This window comes from Lemur catta, chromosome 2 (genome assembly GCF_020740605.2).
Source record: "Lemur catta isolate mLemCat1 chromosome 2, mLemCat1.pri, whole genome shotgun sequence".
Taxonomy (NCBI): domain Eukaryota; kingdom Metazoa; phylum Chordata; class Mammalia; order Primates; family Lemuridae; genus Lemur; species Lemur catta.
This window is the reverse complement of record NC_059129.1, coordinates 122377246-122402938: the sequence shown is the minus strand read 5'-3', so window position 1 is coordinate 122402938 and position 25693 is coordinate 122377246. Positions and strand designations below refer to the sequence as shown.

Genomic DNA, 25693 nt, shown 5'->3' with positions numbered 1-25693 from the left:
AATTGTATTTCAGTAGATCCCAAATTCCTTTTTGTGTTTTTTTGTTACTACAATAGGAATATTGTTCTTTTTTTTTTTTTTTTTTTTGAGACAAGAATCTCTCTCTGTTGCCTGGGCAAGTGCTATGGTGTCAGCCTAGTTCATAGTGACTTCAAACTCCTGGGCTCAAGCAATCCTCCTGCCTCAGCCTCCCACGTAGCTGGGACTACAGGCATGTGCTACCACACCCAGCTGATTTTTTCTATTTTTAGTAGAGATGTATGTGGTCTCACTCTTGCTCAGGCTGGTCTCCAACTCCTGAGCTCAAGGGATCTTCCTGTCTCTGCCTCCCAGAGTGCTAGGATTGCAGGCGTGAGCCGCCGCGCCTAGCCTCAGGAATATTTTTCTAATAAATTACAGTACAGGTTTAGAGTATGATTTTTTTTTTCCATGAGTGGATTGCATAATAAATTCATTTCAGCAGGTATTTAATAGGTGTTTACTCATGAGTAAAGGATACAAAGAACAGATAATGCTCTATCCTTGGGAGCATTACCATTTAGTCATAATAAAAATCATTTAATTGTTTCATAGTTAGCAGACCTGACTGCATGTTGCTGCTATAGCAATATCTAAAAAGCATTCTGCAAATCAGGTAAGACAACACAGTATCTTGAGAGCATTGATACTACTCATTCTAAGTTTTCAGATCCAGAAAATTGATCTTATCAGTGCATCCAGAGTTGCTCAGAATCTGGAGTACCCATTAAGAGTAATCAGTCCTATAGAAAATTGATTTATAAACCATTCAGAATCCATCAAGTAACACCTTATAATGAAAGATAGACCTTTCCAGCTGCCTGAACACTCAAGACCACTCTCCCTTTCTAAAATTTAACCTGAATCCCAGGCGAATGATCACAGAGTTGATTGTTAAGCAGAGACACAGGAATAGGGATTGGATGGATTTGAAAATGTTTTATGCTAATTTTGAAAAAAGGTTGATTAATTTTCTCTACCCTGCAGAAGATTTCACCTTTTATTGATTAATGATAACTAACATTCATTTAATTATTAGTAATAATTAACATAATGTATTCCTTGCACTGTGCTAAGTAAAGCAATAAAATGTACCATCCTGTAGGGTTGTGTGCTAGTATTATCCCCATTTTCCAGAAGAACTTGAGGCTTACAGAGATCAAACAACCTAACCAAGATCACACAGGTAGTAAACACTGGAGCTGGGATACAGCCCAGGTAGTTGGATTCCGGTGTTCACAGTCAGTTTTTCTGTCTCCTTTTAGTGATTGAATTACCAATATCCTTTAAACACAGTGTCTGTCCCTTAGGAATTTCTGGATAAAAAAATTATGTTTCTGTTTTTCAGTTCTCTTTTTTCTAAACTCCATGTTATTGCCATTTTTGTCTAGATCTGTACTAGGCTGATGATATATTCTGGTTAACCCTAATTGGACTTGAGTATTTTTGATATCTCCTTAGCAGCCCATTTTCAAATTGTCTATTATACGATGACTTTTTCTGGTTTCTCTTTCAAAAACAATCTTTTTTTGTCCTTGTCCCATGAATTGTAGGCAGTTCCTTTTTGTAGCTCCTTCAATACTAGTCATATACTTTACCATTCAGTAGTATTTACTATTAAATTTTATCTGATATAAATTATTAATATGGGAATTGTATTTTGGGTATTATTTATAGAGATAATTATATATTGCAATTAACTTAGCATGTCTCTTAGACCTATTAATGTTCTAGTATAGAATTTTAGTATTTATGCTAAGTTTATTAAGGAGACAAGTTTTTCTTCAGGCAGATACATGGGGGTCCTCAAGAGTCTGTCAGTGCCTTTTGCTTTGGCAAGTTAGATTTATCATAAACATGTCATTAGTTCTCTTTCTTTAAATTTATACTCTTTCTAGCTCATTGGAAAAATACAGAGTAACAACTTCAGGGTGATAGATAAAGAAACTCTGATATTGGCAATTAGAAAATTAATATATGAATGTTTTGAAACAGTCAATAGTTTATATACTTGAAATTATGAATACTTCTTTATTGTACTGCATTTCTTTTAGGAGGTGATACGATCCTGTGCTGCAAAAGTAAGTAGTTTTTATCACTAGGATAACTTTAAAGCTATAGTTTTCATTGTGATGCACCAAAGAATTGGAATGCACCATTCATGGAATTTAGAACCTTTACAGAGGTTAATATAATCTTTGTGGGAGCTTGAATTTATCAAAGAATTATAATACTGGAACCTGAGAATTCAGTAAGGGTGAACATTTATAGAAATTAGCTTCACATTTTTAAAGATTTAAGAATATTAAGTGAGTGGGATATACTTTAAGTAAGGAACCAGCAAAGTCATTTTATTCTCTGAGAAAAATTTTATTTGATACTTAATATGTAAGAAACACAAACCAATGCAGTTCCAGTGGGTATATGCTTTGTAAATTGTGTAAGCATTGAAATGCATGCAAGCTGCACACAAATGATATATTGTGCTGATAATGCTCTTCATCATTTATAAAAGTCTTTAACACCTCTTTTCTCATTTAACTATACTATATAACAATCCTGAGACAGATTATAGATATTATTGTTATTCAAATTTTAGAAAGGAGAAGACTGAAGTTAAGTGATTTGTCCAAGATCCCAAAGTTAGTCTCCAAATGATAGTATACAAAAGGCTCTTGATTACAGTTTCAACTAAATTGTATTCTAGATGCTTTTAACATACAGCTTTGTGGCTTTTTCAAGCCAGGTTATTTTATATACAACCTGTAACTCAGTTGTTGAGAAAATAAATTAAAAAGATGAAATGCCACCATGTGTTCATCCTTCCCTCTTCTTCTGCCTACTCCAAAAATTCAGTTGAATAATTAGACATCCATTCATTTATCAAATATAATTTTATATCACAAAGTAACCCAGAGGGAAATAATTAAATTGGTGTTAATATGTTCAAAAACTGCTTCATTTAATGTCAATGCAGTGAAATTTTTTTTTTTTTAATTCAGCAAAAAAATCCCTACTTGGGATGCAGTAGGCTATTGTCTCTTTCCTCATTGGGCATTTTATGAACAAAACATGCCAGAAAATACTGGGCTTACCCCATCACTGAGCTGTCTAATGTCAGTCAAAACTGATCACTTTTTTTACCTAATTATCACAAGTCAACAGGATATAGAATATAGACAAGGGGAGGGAAGACAAGGGGGAAAAGAGAACAAGCTATATTCTGACTTAGGCTGCAGATGTTCAGGAAACTCTTGTAGCTCCAAGATTTCTAAGCCTTCTTAAGTATGCATAGTGTATAAAACAGTAGGCAAAAAAAATTATTTTCTGACCAACAATGCAAAGCTATTTATCTTTATTTTAACAAATACACTGCCTACCTTTCTTTTGAATGCTGTCCAAATGTCAAAAGAGTAAAAGGTCTTGCACACGTTTAGCAAGGCTTATATTGAATGGCCTCTACATATCTGGAAAATCCCCAAGGGTGAAGGATCACATCATTTGTCTTTATATCCCTAGTATTTAACAAAGGGAGAATAAATGTTCATTGAAAAAAAATGATTACATATTTTGAAATTAATAAGGGTCTGGAAAGATTAACCTTATTAGAGTCTCTTTAGTTATTCTTTTCTTATAACAGTTTTATTGAGCTGTAATTCACATACCATAATATTCACCCTTTGAAAGTATACAATTCATTGGTTTTTACCATATTCACAGAATTTTGCAACCATCCCCGCTGTCTGATTTTAGAATTCTTCCATCACCCTGAATGAAACTCCATGTCTCTTAGCAGTCATTCTCAATTCCTGCACATAATACCCAAACTCCTAGCACACACCCCAAACTCCTGGCAACTACTAATATACTTTCTGTCTCAATAGATTTGCCTATTCTGGACATTTCATACAAATGGAATCATATAATATATGGTCAGTTGTAACTGGCTTCTTTCACTCAAAGTAATGTTTTGAAGATTCTTCCATTTGTAACATGTATCAGTACCATTGCCCGTTCAGCAACAGAGAGCTTAGGGGCGCCAACCCCCACTGTGCAGTCGAAAATTTGCTTGTAACCTTTGACTCCTCAAAAACTTAGCCTACTTTTGACCAAAAGCCTGATAGCATAGTCAATTAACATATTTTATGTTATTTCTATTGTATACTGTATTCTTACAATAAGTAAGCTAGAGAAAAGAAAACGTTTTTAAGAAAATCATAAGGAAACGAAAATATATTTACTATTCATTAAGTGGAAGTGGATTATCATAAAGGTCTTTATCCTTATCTTCATGTTGAATAGGCTGAGGAGGAGGAGGAGGAAGAAAAGGGGTTGGTCTTGTCTCAGGTGTGGCAGAAGAGATGAGGTGGAGGAGGTAGAAGGGGAGGCAGGAGAGGCAGGTGCACTTGGTGTAACTTTTATTGAAAAAAATCCACCAATAAATGGACTTATGCATTCAAAGCTGTGCTGTTCAAGAGTCCGTTGTACTACTTCTTATTGCCAAATAATTCCATTGTATTGATATGTTACATGTTATTATCTGTTCATCAACTTATGAATATTTAGATTATTTCTACTTTTTTAGTTATTAAGAATAATATTGCCATGAATATTGTGTTTATAAGTTTTGGTGTGAATATATATTTTCATTTCTTTGGGGTATGTGTCTAGGAGCAATAAAGAGGTTCACGACCAAATTTTCTCTGTGAAACAAAGCAATGTACTAAGAGATAGGCAGTAAAGGTTTGAAGAAAACTAAGATGTGTTGAGGTAAATTGCCTTACCCTAAGGTATATTGTTGGATAATTGGTGTGAGCCAGGACTGGATCTTAATTTTGAACTTCACATGGAGGAATCCTTGTCAGTAACCTTTGAACCACCAGTCCTTAGTATCTGTCAGAGGATTAAAAAAATCTTGATTAAACCTTACAAAATATTAGTAAAACTTTATAGTGATTGATTCCAATTTGAATTCTAGTGTTAGTTAATGTAGTAATTGGGGGTAGATTCTCTGATATTTTACCACCATAAAAATTTTGCTTTGACTGTTACAATGTTTCTTTCAAATCTTACACTTCTTTGCCCTGGCTTGTAAAGAAAACATCTGAGGTCCTAGAGGCCCTGTTTGAATTGCTGTTTATTGCTACTCGTTTCTTAGATTTTACTAACCTAGAAATCACAGGAACATAAGCTGCTTTTAGAATTTATTTCATGAGAATGTAAAAAATATCTGAATTCAGATGTATCTTGAATCTGACTTTGGCTTAAGTTTTTGGTTTAACTTGTTCTTTAATACTGAGATTTTAATTTTTACAACAGATATATGATTTGCAACAAAACATTTCCTGGGTATTGTTGGTTTTTTTTTGTAATGCCACCAGAACTATCTTCATATTAAAATATTATCTGCATTATTGTTTAGATTTAGTGGGAAAAAATGGCAGCTGTCTTGGGGGAGAGGTGAATTTGTGAAGGTCTAAGTATATAGACAGCACTGACATCCTTTCAGTTATTTAAAACCAATTTGAGATGTCTTCACAGCTTGAAACTTCATAAACAATTCTACTTCAGGTGAATGTAGCATGTAATCTAAAATCAGCTAAAATTATTAGACTTATAAGTTTATATGGAAATGAGTATTATATCTCACCCAGAGGTTTTAAATGTTAACTAATCACTGAAAGAGAAATTAATTGTCAGCTTGTTTAGTATTGTGCATTCAATTTTATGTTTGGGGCAATAAGTTTTTTAACATGAAAATTAACCCCCTCCTAGAGAATTAATATTTGCATATTTTGCATGAGCTGCTTATACCCTAAAAGAGTAAATAAGACAGTTTTGTGATTAACTTGACAGAAGTTCTAGATGATTTTTTCTCTTTATTATGACTTTTATTAAATTTTTATGCTTTTAGTTTCTCCAGCATGGAGGTATTAAACTGACTTTGGCAGACTGTGGTTTTTGCATGAAGCAAGCAGAAAACTGTGTTGTGAAAAGAGGGTAGGTTGGCATAGGGTAGACGATCTTGGCCAACCTTTCTGTTGTTGTAAAATTATTAAGCAATTCTTTTCCACAGCATATATTTCAAAAATAGATATTGCTTCACTCTATTTAATGATTATTATTATTTTTCTTCCTCTAAATAAACTGGTAAATATGCGTAAGCTAGCTCTGAAAATTCTTTGAGTTGTAATTTCAAAACAAATTATTAATAATAACAATAATAATTAATAGTTATCCGAAACCTTAGAAATTGAGTTATCTGGACTATTATGTTGCTACTCATCACTTTATGGACATTTGAATAGTCTCTAAAGAAATGTGTCAAGAAAGAGTAGAAATATAAAATGCTTAGGAAGAACATAAAATAGTAGATTATAGGTTTTTTTAAATAACATTTTATTTTAAAAGAGAAACATATATTTGTATTCAAGCAGAGACATTTAAGTGTCCTATTTTAGCTTTCCTGGTATTCCTTTTTGTCTTAACACAAATTTCTGAAGGGGAAGACTATAAAAGGCACATTATATGTGTGTGTGTGTGTGTGTGAGTGTGTGTGTATGTGTGTGTGTATTATATACCATATCCTCAGCATACATCTGTTTGCACCAGATTTTAAAATGCATTATTTGACATGTAGGGTAAAAATTTTCAAGAATGCAGAAGTAAAACTGAGAAATGATTATAAAAAGAAGTAAATTAAATAGTTATATAATAAATATGTCCTTTTGTATATAGTAATTCCTTTTAAGAGCAGAGAACTCTGAAAAATTTGCTGCATCATCATGCTACATTAAATATACCTAATTATCCTTACTTCTCATGACGTTAATAATAACTGATATTTATATAACACTTTATTTGTGTAGTACTTTATAGTTTGCATTAACACTTTATTTGTGTAGTACTTTATAGTTTGCCTTTGCCAATATATTCTATGTAATCTATTTCTTATTATTTAGTGCTTTATGGTTAACATGTGAATAGCCCCTTATGATACCAACTTATTGTTATTGCTTTTCTAGCACATTCCCATCAAAGCATAGGTATTATTTTTATTATTATCTCAATTTAAAGAGGGAAAATGAACCTCAAAGATATTAAATGAATTTGTTATTGTTAGGTATTGTATTACTGTAAATAGTCAACATTAGTTTTAGTCAATGTTTAATGGATCTTGATAGGATTTTTAAAGCTGGATAATATTTTAGTACTGATGTAGTATTTGACCCCTTCTAACTACTTTGAAAAATATTTTTATTTTTTATAGGATGACATCGTAACAGTTTAGGTACTTTAGAACTGTATTAGTATTGGTCTTAATTGATTTTTTTACCAAATCTGCTAAAGCTCTTTGCTCTAAGAGAAAAACGTAAGCTACACATACCATTTATGATCACTGTTTGCAAGAGAAAAAGTATTTACAAACATGTAATTAATGAGTCAGAGAAAGGGCTTGTAACCACAACCCAATATTATCTGATACAGAATATCAAACAGGAATTTTAAAATACTAATGCAGTAGAAGTCTTCTGTGTGATTTTGATTACATAAAAAAAGGGAAAGGAGCAATTTTCATCTACTAATATTTATAATGCCATAAATTATTTATAATTTTGTTAACTCACAAATTACATTTTTGCAACAAATTAGAAAATCAGATGGTTTCCATTTTTAAAAAATAGATTATATTTTATGCATCTTGAAAATGATTTTTAAAAGATATAATGAATGATTTATTAATCATGAACAAAAGACTAGATTTTACCTGAAATTAATTCTAATTGCAAGGTGAATTTACTAACAAATATTTCAAACTTTTTAGCAAACTTTTCTTTTTCTTCTACAAAAGCTGTAGTTAAAATGTTACACTTATTGTGCATTTCATTTTTATGAGACCATTGTCCTTAGAGAATCATAATAGGTTTTGTGTGTTGTAGAACATGGTATTTACTTACAAAAATTTTGCTTGATTATTATTTTAATGCTGTTTTTAAACAATGTCTTAAGAATAAGGTGCTTGATGCAATGGAAGCTATTTCACATGGCAAGTTAAGTTACAGCTGTGTTATCTGTGTCACCATGAAGTATATGAAGTACAGGTGTTTTCTCTGTAGTCTCTGAAAAGGAAGTACTTGCTATTTTCCTAAAATGCTAGAGAAATGTGAATGTGAAACATTTTAACTCTTCTATAATTGAAAGCAGTCATTTTTATTTTTTGAATTTCTTTGTGTAACTTAAGACTACTCTGTTTTAAGTTATGAAGTGCTTTCCTATATACCCTCATTTGATCCCCAAAAAAACTCTCTGAGAAGTAGGGTAAACATGAAAACCATGGGGAGCGAAATCATTTTAGAGCTTCTGGGACCTTAAAACTGGTATTATTCGGTCTCTGTGTAGTGAAACTGAAAATCAGAGAGGCTGACTTGTCAGAATTCACATAGATAGCGGCAGTTGTATCTATAATTCCATGATAAACTTTAGTAAGGCTCATTTATTTTCATATAGTTATGCTTTCATTACCATTGTGTTCCTTCCTTGATGAAAACTATTCTCTTTTGTAAACTTTACAAACTAACCATATAAATCATTACTACTCCTTTTGACCTACCATGTGTCCTGGTTTCTATAGTAAACAGGTATTTCTCATCCAGTTTTTGCATCAGTAACCCAGGAAATTACGCTGTAGTTTCTGATTTGCTTTTCCTATTACAGGTCAACAAAAATCTCTCGTTTACTTCACCACCACCAGCCTCCTCACGACAGACTAAGTTAAAACAGTCAAACATGCTGACCACTCAAGAAATTTTACATCAGTTTGGTTTCCCTGAGACAGGTGAGCCCCTTTCTTACTTTGACTTTTTTTAAATGTTCAGATGCTATTTGTGTTTAATAAATATCACTTATTTTTCTTTAAAAATAAACCTTATAGCATTGTAATGGTCAGTTTTCACACTTGATGAATTCAATTTTAGCATCTCTTTTTTCCTTAAAATCAAAGTTATTTCAAAAGTAAATTTGGATTTAGTAACTTTAACAGTAGATACTCTGAACCTGTGTTCTGTTGAGCAAATAATATTTTTAAAGTAGCAAAATGTGAGTTTTATACCTGTATGGCATTAAATGTGATTCAATTTCTCAGTTGGATAAAAGAGCCATAATCTATGGATAATCCCATTTTATAATTCATTTCAAGGAAAGCCCGTAAAAGACATCTTGGCAGAAACAAGATATAAGTTGCAATGATATCACGTCCCTTTAACGTTGGCAAATTAATAAAATATACAAATCTACTTACAGAAATCTACACGAATCGTGAATCACTGAGTTGAAATGAACCATACAATTGCTAATTTTTAGGCTAAATTTTAAATGAATTTGAATGAGGTTTTCAAAAGATAACAAAAAACATCTGAGGAATGTTTATTTTGGGTATTGAAAGATCACTTTTTCTATTCATTAGATGTGTCTTTGACAGTACTTGTCTGTTACTGAATTCTTTTAGAAAGGTGAAAATAGCAAAACAATTATCTTTGACAAAGATTGTAATAAGAAATTTGAACTTGAAAAGATCAACGTAATTTACTTAGAAATTTGAGGACAATATCACTTTTTTACCTGAAAGTATTTAGAATTTACGTAGACAAATTATTTTCATATTGCTGTATAGGTTACATATTATAGTGGGAAAATACTTGGATTCACAACTCTTATATTCAATCCTGGCTGTGCCTTTTATTGTCCTTATTACCTGTGAAAACCTTAGATTCCTCATTTGAAAACTGGAAATGATGTTTATGTTATATATTGTTGAAGTTCAAATGACATGGCATACATGAAAACACTTCATAAGCATAAGGTGCAATATGAATATAACATATTTATATTGTAAACATAACGAATATGTCAGCTAGCTTTGAAAATACTTTGAATCCTAATTTCAAATCACTATAATAATTAACAATTATCTCAGACCTTAGAAATTTTTAATTTTTAGTATTCCAGATGTCTACCAGAAGTTGGAGTAATAGTGTTGGTCATTGTTATTTCCAGTGGAGAATGCACCATGAGCTACCCCTTTAGCCTATTTTTTTACACCCTAAATAGATAATTTGGCTTGCTTTCAGATCTTGTCATTTTAATGAGTAGGAAGAAGGGAACCTCTCTCCACCACTCTATCCCCACCATCTGTCTGCTGAGATCTAAAATTCTTCATTCTACATTTTATTTCATTTCAGGATTAAAGGCTTACAAGGTAAATGTATGGTTGAGTTAATATATTGATTAAAATTCATTTAAGTAGTGTCTTATGTCTGTCAGCCAACAAGGTTAGATAATAGATATAAAATTCTTTAATTTCTTGTTAAGGGAAGAAACAGAGAGGATAGATAGGAAGGCCTTTGAAATGAGAAGAAGAATTACCACTGAAACAGATAAAGAATAAAGAGAAAGCTGGATATGATAAAGGCAAGCCTTACAAACTTCACTATTATGCATAGGATTGGCTCCATTTCCCTTTAGCTTCCATGGCTATGTTATAGGTTATAAGGATATTTATATCATGTCTACCCATCCATGTGTACACTGCCTCAGAAACATTACTATTACTCCATATGATACATGGTTACACTATTTCATTTGATTTTGTTTTGGTTACTAATATGCCTGACTTCATTTTAAGTCATATCCTTCCTAAAAAAATTATTGTGATGTCACTGACTTGAAAAATTATAAAAGCAAAATATGTAGTCCATTGCAAAATGGCCAAATTAATCTGTTTTGTTCATTAAGAAGCCAGTCTTTGTGGAAAAATCCTGCACTAGGAACCAGGTGAACTAGTTTCTAGACCCAGCTCCATTTCTAAATGTAGAATCTTGAGCAATTTCTTGAGACCTCAGTTTTCTCATCCCTACAGGTAAATTAGTGCTTTGGCTTTGATGAGTTTCTGTCTTAAAAATTCTGTGTTTAAAAATAAAAATCTTACTGAAAACCTATCTGAAATACACAAGTCCCATCTGTTTGGCTTTGTACGATATAGGGAAAAGCTATTTACACAGAGCTAGTAAGTGTGAGTCCATTAGCACTCATGTGAGGAGACTTAAGAGCAAGGGTTGATTTGATATATATGATATGTAAGTGAGTTTACATGCAGGAAGGCTAGACTCTGAAGTGGGTTTATGTTCCGCTATAACTTCTATTGGCCTTAGTCAAGGTGGGTTCAAGGGAATGGAGACTGCTAGAAAAGTAAGCATTTCTTTTTTCTTTGGTTTATATTCCTCAGAGTTTCTAGAATACTGCCTTTATTCATTCTGTAAAATCATTTTAAATGACTACTTTGTTCAAGACTCTCTCCTTAGGATATGGAGTAAATATTACAGTCTCTCCCTTCAGGGAGCTTACAGTCTGGTTGGGGAGACAAATGAGTATGCAGCAAACTAAGACAAAGTGTGAAATATTCTGAAATCATGGTATAAACAAAGTGTCACAGGAATAAAGAGGGATAGAAGAGCTAAGAGGTTTCTCAAACTTTACATGTCCAAACAGAACTCTTGATTCCTCGCCAACGAAACTCTTCCTTCTATTTCCACTTCCCCTACCACCGAGTCATTAATCCCAGTACTTCACGCCATCATTTACCCAGTCGTTTAAGGAAAACTAGGAAGTTCTTAATCCCTCCTTTTCCCTCCACTTCTCTCTCCCTCTTACCCATACTGTTTTCAGAGTCCAGCCAATCTCTCTCCCCAATCACAAAATCCCATGGCAGTGATCCCTATACCTATTGCAATAGCCTTGAATAAAGTCTTCTTTACTGTGCTTTAACAAAAATTGCTAAATATTTTTTTCTTTAACAACACTTAGAAGAGAGCTCAACGTGGCCATGGAGTGGTTTGAGTCTTGATTTAGGTGGAAATGGTGATATAGATAAGCTTAGGGAGAACCGAGTCTACAAAGATAGAATGGGTCAAATCGTGCCATACTGAGGACATATGATAAAACAGAGTTTTAGTTTTATTTGCATAGATAAAATAGAGTTATCCAAGTTATTATTATGAAAGAGATATGGTAAAATGTATTTTAGAAAAATACAGCTGGTGTCTGAGGGATGGGTTAGAATGGAGAAAAGTTGAACACAACTCTTATGAGATGCTTATTTTAGGAACTGTTCATTAGGCTATTAGTTTACATTCTTAATTACAAAATAATAAATCAGCTAATCCTAGTAAGATTAAAACTATAACATCTTCCCTGAGTAATTTTTATAAGAAATAAAATTATGATTTTAATATTTTTGGTTAAAGTATAGATTATAGCCCATATGAATGCCTCACCATGTAGTAAACGTTATACTGCATCTCAAAACTATATCCATAGTTTTTTAATGAAGCAAATCTATAAAACAATAGCAACTTGTGTTTCTATAAAAATTTATAAAGTGCTTTCCTATATATCCTTATTTGATTCTCAATAAAATCCTTTGAGAAGTAGGGTAAACATGAAAATCATGGGCAGTGAAATCATTTGAGAGCTTCCAGGACCTTAAAACTTGTAATATTTAGTCTCTGTACAGTGAAACTGAAAATCAAAGATGCTGAGTTGTCAGAATTCACATAGATAGCGACAGTTGTATCTAGCTCTATACTTCTTATCCTTACCACACCACAGGTGTGGTTTTCCCAGAGGAGGGCACAAGTTCAGGGAGGTGAAGTGGATTCCCTGCTCACAGTCCTCAGGGAGGCTGTGTCTGGAGCCACTATTTCATTCATGGCCCATTGTCCCCCACACTCTACCAGGTGGTCCCTCTGGCTGTATTATTTTTTTTAACGTTAGAGTTGTGAGCTAAATTGCAAAGTAATAACCTGAACAGTAATAACTATAATGTTTGGAAAATAACTATAATGTTTTGAAACTGAGATGTCAAGAAGGACATCCTATTTTCTGAGGTTTAATGAACTTGTATTTTTCTTTGACCTTTAAATATAGTTATGTCTGCAATTTCTTAGATTTTTTAAGGCTTTATTCCAGTGTAATTATGCTATTTAGTCTGCAGTCAAATCAACAGGCTCTCCTCAGAGAAATTTTATTCTGTGATATTTTGTTTCAAACCAGATCCCTTTCAGCCATCACAAGATTCCTTACTATAGAACTAAATTTTAAAATGTGGATTATTCAGTAATAATAAACTATATATATCAAATGAGGATATTGCTGTTATTGTTTTATAGATTTTATTCATTACACTAAAAATATATGGAGAGAGTTTTGAGATACAGTATAACGTGTTTACTACATAGTGAGGCATTAATATGGGCTATAATCTATAATTTAACCAAAAATGTTAAAATTATAATTTTATTTCTTATAAAAATAACTTAGGGAAGATGTTATAGTTTTAACAGTAATAAAATTAATCACTGTTATTAGTAGGTGAAAGGGAAATCAGAAAGTGCTTACTATTGTCAGTGGGGTAGTTGTATCATCTTTGCATGTTTGTATTTGAAGGACAGCGTATTTCATTTTTATGTACTTGGTATATGTTTTCACAGCATTGCTCCAAATTTAATTCAGATTAAATAGATAAGTCGAGGCAAGCAAAATAAAAGGGATCATCTTCCTGATGACTTTATTCATGCCATCTTCATATCATCTTTTTTAAATTTTAAACTTTGTATCAACTTAGTTGTTTTTTAAAAACAATTCATAGCTTCTGTCTTCTCCAGATTTTGTTTTGTGTTCTTCATTAGACCCTGTAAACCTGTATTAAACTTGATAGCCAGCTATTTAGTGTTTTAATATATCCTATTTTCCTTGATAGTCAAGATATTTGATTTAAACAAAATCATAAAATCATACAGATGACTTCAGTATTGCTTAAGAGATCTGTGAAACTAACTCTTGTGCTTCTATGTGTTGAATAATATTTGAAGAACTATATTTTTTCATTTATTTTGCATGTCCTTGGCAAGTATACGCTTATATTCCCTTGACCAGCTCTTAAAATTGGAAGCTATTTTTCCAGTTAAATTTTTTTATTGTTTTCAAAATGTCAGTGTTCCTTAAAGTTTTAATTTTTTATAGAGAAATGCAGAAGTTTTTAGATAATATAACTGAAATGTAAAATGAATACTGGGTCATAACTTCACCAGAGATGCTACGGTATCTTTCTATAAACTTTTGTAGATGGTAGATTACATCTAAGCTGGAAACATGATGGATCTTGTATTTCAAAAGAAAAAAACATTTTGGCAAAAATTAGTAATTAGAATGATTCTCAATAAACACAGCTGATTGTAAAAGGGGGTTTCCATTTTAAGGAAGGTAAAATGAGCTTCAAAGAACTCTCTCATCCTGTCAGAATTGGCAGAGCTTTCTGTTAGTATTACTTAATGAACTTTAAACTATTACTTGAAAAAGAATATTTTACTGAATTCTGATTTCAAACTTCCAAAATTCCAGGACTTCAATTCAGGTGGTGGGATAGGTAAAAAGATTAGTACACTGTCAGAAAGATAATGTACATAATTAATTGATTTTCTATGGACAGATGTCCTTAAATGTGCTTTTTGCTACTAAAAAGAATAAAAAATGTTCTTATTATGCAGTTTTTAAAAGCAAGAATTTGTTTTCCAGTCTCTTTTCTGAATTCAACACATGTATATTATGGTGGGAAAAGCACTAGACTTGGGGTCATATAGCCCTAAGAGCTGGGCTTGACCCCTAATTCTGCCATTTCCTAGCTGTTTTCTTAAGTAGTTGTCTTCATCTCTCCAGATAAATATCTCTACATTTTCTACTTCATAAAATTGTCAGGATCAAAAAAATACTTTTAACACTTTGAAACCCATAAAACGTTGTGAGAATAAACAGCATGAGGTTATGCCAGGTTCTTCTGATTTTTTTTTTTTTTTTTTCAGTTTGAAATCATGCAATTTGCATTGTGGCCAAAAGAATGGAAGAAATCTTATTTTAAGACATGATTTAATAAAATGTGTTAAGTGATAATTATAGGAAAAAGAACATGTCACAGAGACAAATAATGGATATAGAATTTTTAGAAGCATGCCAAAAAAGACATTAAGATGAAATAATTTTAAGAGGAAAGTTGTCAAACAAGCATCTGAAACTTCAGTCCACTAGAGCACACTTAACTTTTGAAACTTCAGCTTTCCGTCCGCATGAGCACCAGCCTTAACCCATCTTTGACATGTAATGAGATAACATTGAGACTTTAAGATAATTAAAATCAGAATAGCAGGCCAAAATCTGTAAAGGGCATCGGTTCAGTTGGGGGACAATCCTTTGTTCTACAGGTGATGAACAGAACACAAACAACAGAATTCCATTTCTAGCTTCTGTTTCTCTTAGGATTTTACCATCTCTAAAAACATTATCTCAAGAGGCATCAAAAATTTTTGAGATACTTCATATGATTTCATTTTGTAACCTGTACTTTTTCAACCCTCTTAATACTGTTCCGTACCAGATAACATCAAAATGGGAGGAAGAGTGTTTTTTTTTTTTATATCAGACCCATTTTGTTACTTTTGTTTATTGACAAAAGCAGTGCTATGTAGAGGAATGGACTTCAGATTAGGAATTAGCACCAAATTTCTAATTCTGCCTTTATCACTCAGCAAGTCACTTGAGTTTTTTCAACTTCTGGATTGCTTTTACCGTAGGCCAAACATATGCTTGGTACTGGTTGTTAAGATTGAAAAATTACAGATGCTGCCTTCAAGGACTTGACAGTTTTTTGTTAGAAGTGGGGAGTTAACAATGCAGTGTGATAAATGCTGTCACATTGGTAAATGCTATCAAATGATTGAAATGGTAAAAAATTTTGTGATTACATTAAGAGGGAACCTGACTTGGACTTATGGATCTGGGGTAAGAAAGAATTTAAAGACTGAGTGAATGATTTCTGAACTGAATTTTAAAAGAATCAGTCCCCCTTAAAAGGGGGTGGGGTGTAGGGCTGAGGAGTGGGAACAGCTTATGATGTTTTTTTCGTATATAAAATGGAGGTTCTGATGCTTGATTTTCCTGCTTTTTAAAAAGGCTATTATAGTGATCTAATGGGCTGACAATCACTGTGAAGTCACTTTTTAAATGGTTAAGCAACCAAGTGTAGGTTATTACTATTTAGTTTCTCTAGCATTAATTCGGTAATAGTAGCTTAATTTAAAAAAAGACAATTGAAGACAACAGGATGAAAACATACGTATGTCAGATAGCTGGTCAGACTTGCTTAATCATCTTAATTCTGTTGTCCATCTCATCTACCAAGGACTGAAAATTATTCCGAAAGCCAATGTTGATACCATCCCATACCCTTTTCTAACCACCAATCAACACAAAAATCCTGGGGGTGTGAGAATACTCATATTTGGATTTTTCTGTTGATTACATGGATTTTTCCTTTAACATTACTGTTTTATATTCTGTTTCCACAAATTCTTGTTCATTTGTTAGGATTTTTTTATTGTTGTTATAATTGGATTTTCTAAAAGTGATGTTGATTGGTTACATTAAAGGTACAAGTTGCCATTTTAGTGTCCAATATCAGTATTATACCAAGCAGTTCTCCAGCGATTCCCCCACTTGTAACAGAAGCCTATATATTTCGTGAATAATAAATCCTATTTGAATTAGTGATAATTTAAAATATATTCTACATGTTTGTCATTTTCTAATTTAAGAATCATTTTTATCAACGCTAGTGAATGTTAATATACTTAATGAATAGTTATTCACGCATGGGGATATGCAGTTAGTATTAATGTCTCCACTGAGATATTAAATTTCTCCTGATACTCTCTGATGGGAGAATGTAAATGCAAATTTTTCTCATTTAAATCATCAGATTAAAATGAGCTTAAATCTACCCACTACTTCCTAGCCATTTTTTTTAAGCAGCTATTTTATGTGATGTTTATATAGCACATATGGTTCCAACCTTATAATTTTCAGCCTTTTCCCTTATCTGTTAAAAATAGAAAAGTTATGTTAAACTTTTCTTCTTTTTTCAGTCATATTTCTTTGTGTGTTGGTGTGTTTGTTTAAAAACCAACAAATTTATTTGTGATAGTATATTGTAGCATTTGCCCAGTGGATTAATTTTAAAAGTGAAATAACTATGCTGGCAACCAGTGAAAAATAAAAAGCCAGCTACTAAAAACCATAAACTATAGGAAATGAAAATATGAGATCTTATTGATTTAACGAATATGAAAACCACATAATTCTACCATAGCCAAAGTATGAGCTAGATGATTGAATTCATATTTTTAGATAGTCTGATGTTTACCTTTTCCAAAGCTTGGTATATTAACTTCTTAATTTGTCTTTTGTATTTTGAAGAGTTATAGAAGTTATTTACATATAGCATCTTTTTTTTAAAAGATCAAATGTAAAATTCTTGAGAGTTTAGGCACACTTGAACAAAGCTCTTGTCTGACTCTGAAATGTGGCTTTGAAATATATCATCTAATTTTAGAAAAGATATTCAGCCTTAAGTTTATGTTACAAGATATGTAAGCTAATCACTTTTTGTTGCATATGTGACAGAAGTATAATCATTGCCATGAGTGAGCTTGAGCTTGAGATTCCTAAAAGAAGCTTCTGGATTTTAATCTTCTGTCTCATTTATGGTTATAACATTACCATTCTTTCAGGTAGAAACTTTGGAATTCCTCTTTGACTACTTTTCCTTTCTTTCTAAATAGTCTGTCTCAGAGTCCTCTCATTTCTTCATTCTAAATCCACCATTCATCCTTTTACTCTATGGTCTCTTTCATGTCCTGCTTGTTCTTTTTTCTAGTATTGATATTTTGGGGGTATCATTACATCTTCCTAAATCTAAAATCTGTTCCCTGAATTAATGTTTCCTCTGTGTTCAGTTTTTTTTTAATCTGTTTATACATCCTGTGTTTTTCTTTATGCCAATAGTTTTTCCTTATACATGTGATGATCCTTAGTGGATCATCTATAAAGTCTGTCTATCTATAAAGATAGATCCTTAGATCTATTTTTTTTAAAGAAGAACTATATAAAAATGTGGTTTATCTATTCTGTTGTGTGAATAGCTCTATAATCTCACTATTTTATTCACCTAAGTAGAAAGTCCTTTGAGAACTTTGTATATATGGCTAAGACAAATTACTTGGTAGCTTATATTTAGGATAAACAGGCAAAATGAATGAGTCCACCTGTCCTGCTGTCATGCAAATTGCCAAAATGAGAATAACGAGGACAACATATCCACTCTAAGAAGCCTTAACTCTTCCCAAATGGTTTGCTCAATGTTATCACATTTTTAGAAACAATTTCACTGTTTGGTTTTTTTTTTTTTTTTTTTTGAGACAGAGTCTCACTTTGTTGCCCAGGCTAGAGTGAGTGCCGTGGCGTCAGCCTAGCTCACAGCAACCTCAAACTCCTGGGCTTAAGCGATCCTACTGCCTCAGCCTCCCGAGTAGCTGGGACTACAGGCATGCGCCACCATGCCCGGCTAATTTTTTCTATATATATTTTTAGTTGTCCAGATAATTTATTTCTATTTTTAGTAGAGACGGGGTCTCGCTCAGGCTGGTCTCAAACTCCTAACCTCGAGCGATCTGCCTGCCTCAGCCTCCCAGAGGGCTAGGACTACAGGCGTGAGACCTGCACCCGGCCTGGGTTTTTTTTTATTTTTTTATTTTTTGCTTCTTAATGCTGGGCAGCCTTCATTTTCTGTGAATCTTGAAACCTGTTGGGCTTAGGTGTTTTACATATGAACCTTCAGTTATTTCTCTTGGGTTTCGTTTTGATTTTCCTCCTACCAAATATGCCGATTCCATATTCACAGTTTTCATAGATAGCTTCCATATCTACTGAACCCCCTATAATGTGTACAGACAGATGTAACTATTTTTCATCTTCTATAAATTTGTTGAAATCTCTAATCTATTCTTTTCAAGCTCACAACAGTCAATTCTTTGTTCTTACCTTTCTTGACCTATCAGCAGCACTTGTCATATTTGATCACTTCTTAATACCTGGTTTCTGGGACACTACATTCTCTTGGTTTTCCTCTGATTTCATTAGCTACTCCTCTTCATTCTGCTTCACTCATTCTTCCTCTTGTCTTCCATTTCTTATTACATTGTTTTACTGCAGTTTGACCCTCTTTTTATATCCTGTATTTACTCACTTCCTTGGTGATCTCATGACTTTAAATAAAACCCATATGCCAGTGATTCTCAAATGTTTTTCGGCCTACACCTCTTTTCTGAACTGTAGATGTGCACAGTCCATTACGGTAGCCTCTCGCCTCCTGTAGCTATTGAGTACATGAAATGTGGCTAGTATGACTTAAGAACTAAACTTTTAATTTTATTTTAATTAATTTAGATTTTGTAAACCACATGTGGCTAGTAGGTACCATATAGGCCAGTACAGCTCTGTAAAATCTATTTCTATGTAAATCTTCATTATCTGATCCCAGACAAATCAGGTGTTACAATATAGATTACCAGTCTTTTTTAAATTGAATGCTGACAATGCTTTTAATAATAAGATTTCCTTGAATATAATGTTGAAGATTTTATGGTATTTCATCATTGTGATTTTGAATATATTAATAAGCAATGTTGATTGACTTGAATAGGGACTCTAGAAGTTTCTTATTTTTCTTATTTAAATCAATACATGAAATTCTGGTAGCACTTAGCCAAGAAGTCAGAGATACTTGAATTTACATCCAGATTCTATTACTTATGCTATGACCTTGAGCAAGTTATCATTTCATCTTAGTAACTTGTCATTTGAAAATAGAGGATAGAAAAGTGTTACTAAAGGTGAAAGTTTTTAAACACCAAGATTTGTTTGGCTTGTAATGCAATAGGAGTTATAGATTGTGTCTTTATGACTATATTCAGAACCACTTTAATCATTGAACCTTTTTATTTTAAATTTATCTAACCTCCCATTAACTTTTAGAAAGGGAAAGCACTATGTTCTTAGACTTCAGCTTAGTGAAATGTCTTATGTCAAAATTCATATTCCTCTGGTACATATATGTAATTTCAAAATACAACTTTTAGGTATACTGATTAAAATATTTCCATGACAAAAGTGGTTTTTCTTATATAATTCTAAAGTAGAAGACTTTAAAGTTTTCAACTACTTTATCAAAACATAATTTATACCATGGTGAAAGTAGTGAATATTTTATAATTTACTGCTGTGCCTCTAGGGTAAATGAAACTGTCAGTAACCAATTTACTCAAAGGTGAGGACTGAAAAAAGAATTAAAACAACTTCTTATGGCTTCAGTAGGCAAGGTGAGAGGGATGATTATAAGATGGCTAAATTATTTTGACCAGACATAACTTTATTATTTGCTTTTATAGTTTGAGAATAAGACTACATTAACATAGTTTACTATCAACCATAAAATACATTTTACAATTTTTATAATCTCAAACTGAAATTGACAGTTTTTCAACTTGTAACATAATTAGGCATGCAAAATGATATTATTGTAGGGTATATTTCCAAATATGTATATTTTAAAGTATACTTGTCTGTAACCTTTTTTCTGATAATACACTAAATACATGCCTTTGAAGAAAATGAATACTACATAATTTTAAGCTATTCTTCAGTTGTTAGATACTATGGTTTTTAGTTTTTCAGTATTATGAATGGTGAATATCTCAATATATATGTAATGTTGACCACATTTCTGATAATGAAAACTGTCTTAGTTCACATTTAAAATAAGAAGTCAAGTTTTTCTCCATAATAATCATATATGCTCGTTTTCACATATTTCACATCAGTGTCCACTTCAGCTGTTACAGTCTATGATTCTGTGAAGAGTAATCAATTTTTTAAAATAACAATCATTTTTTAAAATAGCAATCAGTTTTGCTTAAGGTGAGCATTGCTTACAGCCAAGCAAGCAGCTCTTCATGTTTCCTTTCCTGAGGGGAAAAAATGAAATACCATTTGTGTCATAAAAATAACAATTTCTGTTTCCTTTGTAAATTCCTATGTCTCAGAGTAACTTTTTTAAAATTAAATCTGAGACAAGAAATATTTTAGTTTTTAAATGTTTTAGTTTGTGAAAGCTCTGGAAATTCAGAGGAAGAGGGCTATCTAATTTAAGTCCTCGTTTACCCTTACTCAGGTTACAATCTGCTAAAACTATACTCAGAATAGTCCTAAGATTTCCCTTGGAGAAGTGTGTACTTTTGCATTTTGTGGTTTAGTCAGTTTGGTCTGGACAGTGAATAGTCTATGATACCATAAAATTTACTGGTAATGTTTTCTGAAAAGGAATATTCATCACTTATTGAAAATGTCAACTAACAATGGAAATTAGGTTTAGGACCTTCTGGTAATGATAGAGACTTCAAGATAATGTTGATTTGTATTTTCTAGATTTTTAAATGCATGTTTTCAAGAAGCTTTTTTCCTTGAATGAAAAGTGAATGAAAATGTAAGAGTCACTCTTTGTGTTGTTCTTAGTCAGCAACTTGCCTACAAGTCTGAGAGCAAAGTTGATGAGAAATATGGAAACTGACATGACTAAATGGAGTGACTGGTCATTTTTTAAAAATAATTTAAGAAGTTTTTGAATTATAAATGGTTAATAAGTAAAAAGTGAAACATTGTTCTAGTTCGGACAATTTAGTTTTTTTCTCAGCTTTCTCCTCTGGAAAACATTCAACTATAATTTCATAAGAAGGAAAAATTGAGAATGATTTTGGACTAGTTTCCATCCTTTTTTGAGCAGAACCAAAGCTATTTTAGTAGAACTACTCTAATGAAAGCTGTTATTCAGTTTTAAAAATAGAAATCTTTTTATATTTTCAAAAATTAATTCATACAGTTCATCAGGGTTTATGGAGAGCCTACTGTGTGACAGGGACTCTGCCAAGCACTGGGAGAAATGGAAGATGAAAGCCCTCAGAGTACTCCCACTCTAGCTGGGGAATCCAGCAGGCAAAGAAATAGTTATGATGGTGGTGTATTCAACAAGAGATGTGCATAAACACTGTAGGAGCACAGAGAAAGGAATAAATCTGATTACATAGATTATCCTTATAAAATGCACTTAGTTTCATGGCCCTCTTTAGAATTCTAAATGTTGTCTGTGCAATATAGAACAATATCATCTATTTAGGAGTTTTCTAAATAATAGCTCAGAACTAGGAATCTGGATTTTGTTTCTACCTTTTATAAAGCCAATGTGTCACAAGTCTTATAATGACCTTAATTACTATGCAGATTTCTTCAAATAGCCTCCCAAGGCTACTTTAGTATTCTAAAAATAAGTGAGTGAATACTTACAAAAGACTCCAGTTTATTTCATAGTAATGTCTATGTGTGAGTACGTTTGTATGTGTATGTGTTTGTTGTGTATACTTTCCCTTTTTTTGTTAAAGGAATCAAGCTATTGATTCAATCAAGCTCTCATTGTTATTAAATTTGTCTGAGAAAAGTAGAGAGTGAGCAGGTTTTTTATTTTGGCCAACTCAGAACAGCAAAGTTTATTTTGGGTTGGCTCTTGTCCTCTTTTTTTGTTTTTCCTTTGGTAGTGACATTATGAAGCTTGATACTTAATGTCATCTCAGTCTTTTTAATCTGTATTTTTGTGAAGATTTAATGAAGAGTTGAAAGTAAAACACTTTAACAACTGATATTGGCTAGGCACAGTGGCTCATGCCTATAATCCCAGCACTTTGGAAGGCTGAGGTGGGAGGATTGCTTGAAGCCAGGAATTCGAGACCAGCCTGGGCAATATAGAGAGACCTCACTTCTACAAAAAATAGAAAAATTAGCCTATAGTCCCATCTAGTCAGGAGGCTGGTCACTTGAGCCCAGGAATTTGTGATATGATCATAGTGATATGATCATGCCACTGCACTCCAGTCTGGGCTACACCTAGAATTGAGGGCAAATGCATAGTATAACAGGCAAATTAATGTACTTAATATTCACCGAACTTTGACAAGGAAAAAAATAATAGCATACTAAGGATTTTTTTTAAATGACTTCCCTTTGCTTTTGATGTGGAAAACAACTTCTAAATCATCATGCTTATGTTCTAAGTTCAAACTGATAATTTCTCCCTAGAATTTAAAATATAACTTTTATGAAAGGCCCTTAGAAAATAGGTTCACACTTTCCCACATTCTCAATACCATACAAGTATAATAGACCAGAAAATGCTTTTCATCATTAAATCCTTTCTTGTTTTAACTTTGTCCTTTTTTTGGTTTTTTATTTTAATTATAAAGGATGTTTAATTCTTGCACATGCAGGTACTGGGAATGCAAGATCATTCACATATTAATATTATGTACCCATTGGGTACTTAACTTTGTCACAGGCACTGTTTATAGGTGCTCTAAATATATCAGTGAACAAAATTGATAAAAATCAATATACTTGTGTAGCTTACCTTCTAATGGAAAAAGGCAATAAGCAAATATGATACAGTTGTCCCTTGGTATCCATGGGGGATTAGTTTCTGGACCCACCCCCCCACCCCCACAGATTCCAAAACCCATGATGTTCAAGTCCCTGATACAAAATGGCATAGTATTTGCATAAACCTATGCACATCCTCTATACTTTAAATCATCTCTAGGTTCTTTATAATACCTAAGACAATGTAAATGCTATGTACATAGGTGTTACATTGTATTGTTTAGGGAATAATGACCAAAAAAAAGTCTGTACATGTTCAGTAAAGACACAATTATTTTTCTAATGTTTTCAATTTGTGGTTGGTTGAATCCATGGATACAGAGATCCAACTGTAAATAAAAATAGAATAAATAAAGTAAGGAAGGAAGTCATCTGAGGAATGGGGTTAGGTAGCTGTTTAAATAGGGTGGTCAAAGAAAACTTCACAAAGATGCTGACAATTAAGCAAAATTTTAAAGAAGAAAACAAGCCTTGCTGTCTGAGTGAATAGCATCCCCAACCAAGATCCTGATACAGGAATGTGGTTGGTATGCATTTTGAACAGCAAAGTGATTAGCATAGCTGGATTGAGGGAATGAGGGGAAGAGTAGAAGATAGTAAGACCAGAGGGGTGGATTGGGGAGCCAGATTGCACAAGAACCTTGTAGAAAAGAAGCGTAAAACTCAGCCCCATCTGTTGCACTGCCAGTATTCACTGAAGACATATTTTTAAAAGAGGAGGTGGATGACATTATATGGTTTGATATTTGCTATAAGAGAAATGAACAAAGTATACTGAAGAGCGCAAATGATACAGTGACAAATTCTGCACTGAAGGGGAGAGAATAAGGCCTCACAGAGAAGACAGTATTTAATTGTTTCAAGATGAGAGGACTAACAATCATAAAAGGTATGAGGGCATTCCAGCCAAGAAGGCCAGTTAAAAGATGATTTTAATAATTGAGGTGAGAGAAAGGGGCTGAAGTAAGAAAGTGGAGATGTTAGATCATTAACATGGAGATTTGCAATGTCAGTGGTAAGGGGTAGAGAAGCAGAATTTGAGGGTGCCTGAGACTTCTAACTTAGGTGAATGAGTAAATGGTGATCCATAAATGAAAACAGGAAATGCAAGAATATTGGGAGAAAGGTAATGTATTCTATTTTGGATGTGTTGAATATGAAATGCCTAGAAGACATCTGGAACAAAATATCTAATAGCTTTCTTCATTTGAACCTCATTTATTAAATATCCTACTACGAGTCAAGCCCTGTGTTAGGAACTGTACTGTTATATTTTGGAATATAGGCTTGGAGCGTAAGTATTGATTAAAGAGTTATTGGCATTAGGTGGTATTTAAATCCACAGGAGTTAATGAGATAAGATGGAAGAGGCTATTTAATGAAAAGAAACCAAGAAACTAAGAACTGTTAGGGATGACTATGAAGTAGATAGCTCGGATGTTTGCTACCCAAAAGGTAAGGAAAAAAATTGGGGAAACAGGAAAATGTAGGAAGCTTCTTTTGGTTTTGTATATCATTTTTTTAAATCTCTTCACTGCAATAACAAATCTGAAGAAAAAAGAAATACATAAATTATAATATACCCTTCATATCCTTTATTTTACTTGCAATTTTCAAGGTACTCTAACATTGTTAAAATAATTAATGTTAATATTAAAGACAGGAAATTATAATTTAAGGATTGAAGGCACAGATTTAAAGTTTATTGGCCTTGCCAATATAATAAAGATATGGCAGACTTTATTAGAAACATACATAACTGTTCTCAGATTGGATGTATAGAACATGTCACAAAGGATGTGGTTTGAACAGACTTCAATCTCCTGTTAGAGATTTCTCAGGAAATTTATCAAGTACTAAAAACTATAATGTAGTTCTTGGTGGTTTTTAAGTAGAAATGAGTACAGTTGGTATTTGATTATTGGTTAGCACAATTAAATTATTTGGGAATTAGTTTGGAAGTCAGTTAAATATCTGCTAACTTTATTCATTGGATCAGTGAGTTTAATTTTGGACTAATATTTGGGAATAAATAGCACAGATCATTAAAGACTAGCATATCCCAGGAGATCTTCCTAGAAGGTAAGGGTTGTCAGTAACTTGTCCAAGGTCACATGTCTAATAATTAGCAGAGCCAGTCTTGGTAATACATGCAGTGTAGCTCCAGAGTCAAGATATATTCTACTAATAAATTATC

The 25693-nt window shown here is 32.6% G+C and overlaps 1 protein-coding gene across 7 annotated transcripts in view; it reads left to right on the top strand.

Moving 5' to 3' along the window:
- Positions 1-25693, top strand: part of AHI1 (Abelson helper integration site 1) — a 183668-nt gene that overhangs the window by 78443 nt on the left and 79532 nt on the right. For 5 of the 7 annotated variants that reach the window (XR_006733569.1, XM_045544418.1, XM_045544414.1 and 2 more), the window contains 2 exons: positions 2073-2099; positions 8734-8854. Coding sequence is in view for 6 of the 7 variants with exons in the window: in XM_045544418.1 (XP_045400374.1) it covers positions 2073-2099; positions 8734-8854 (148 nt within the window). In the remaining variant the exon portion in view is untranslated. The remainder of the gene's footprint in view (positions 1-2072; positions 2100-8733; positions 8855-25693) is intronic. The other 2 variants (XM_045544415.1, XM_045544417.1) reach the window with 2 other exon arrangements.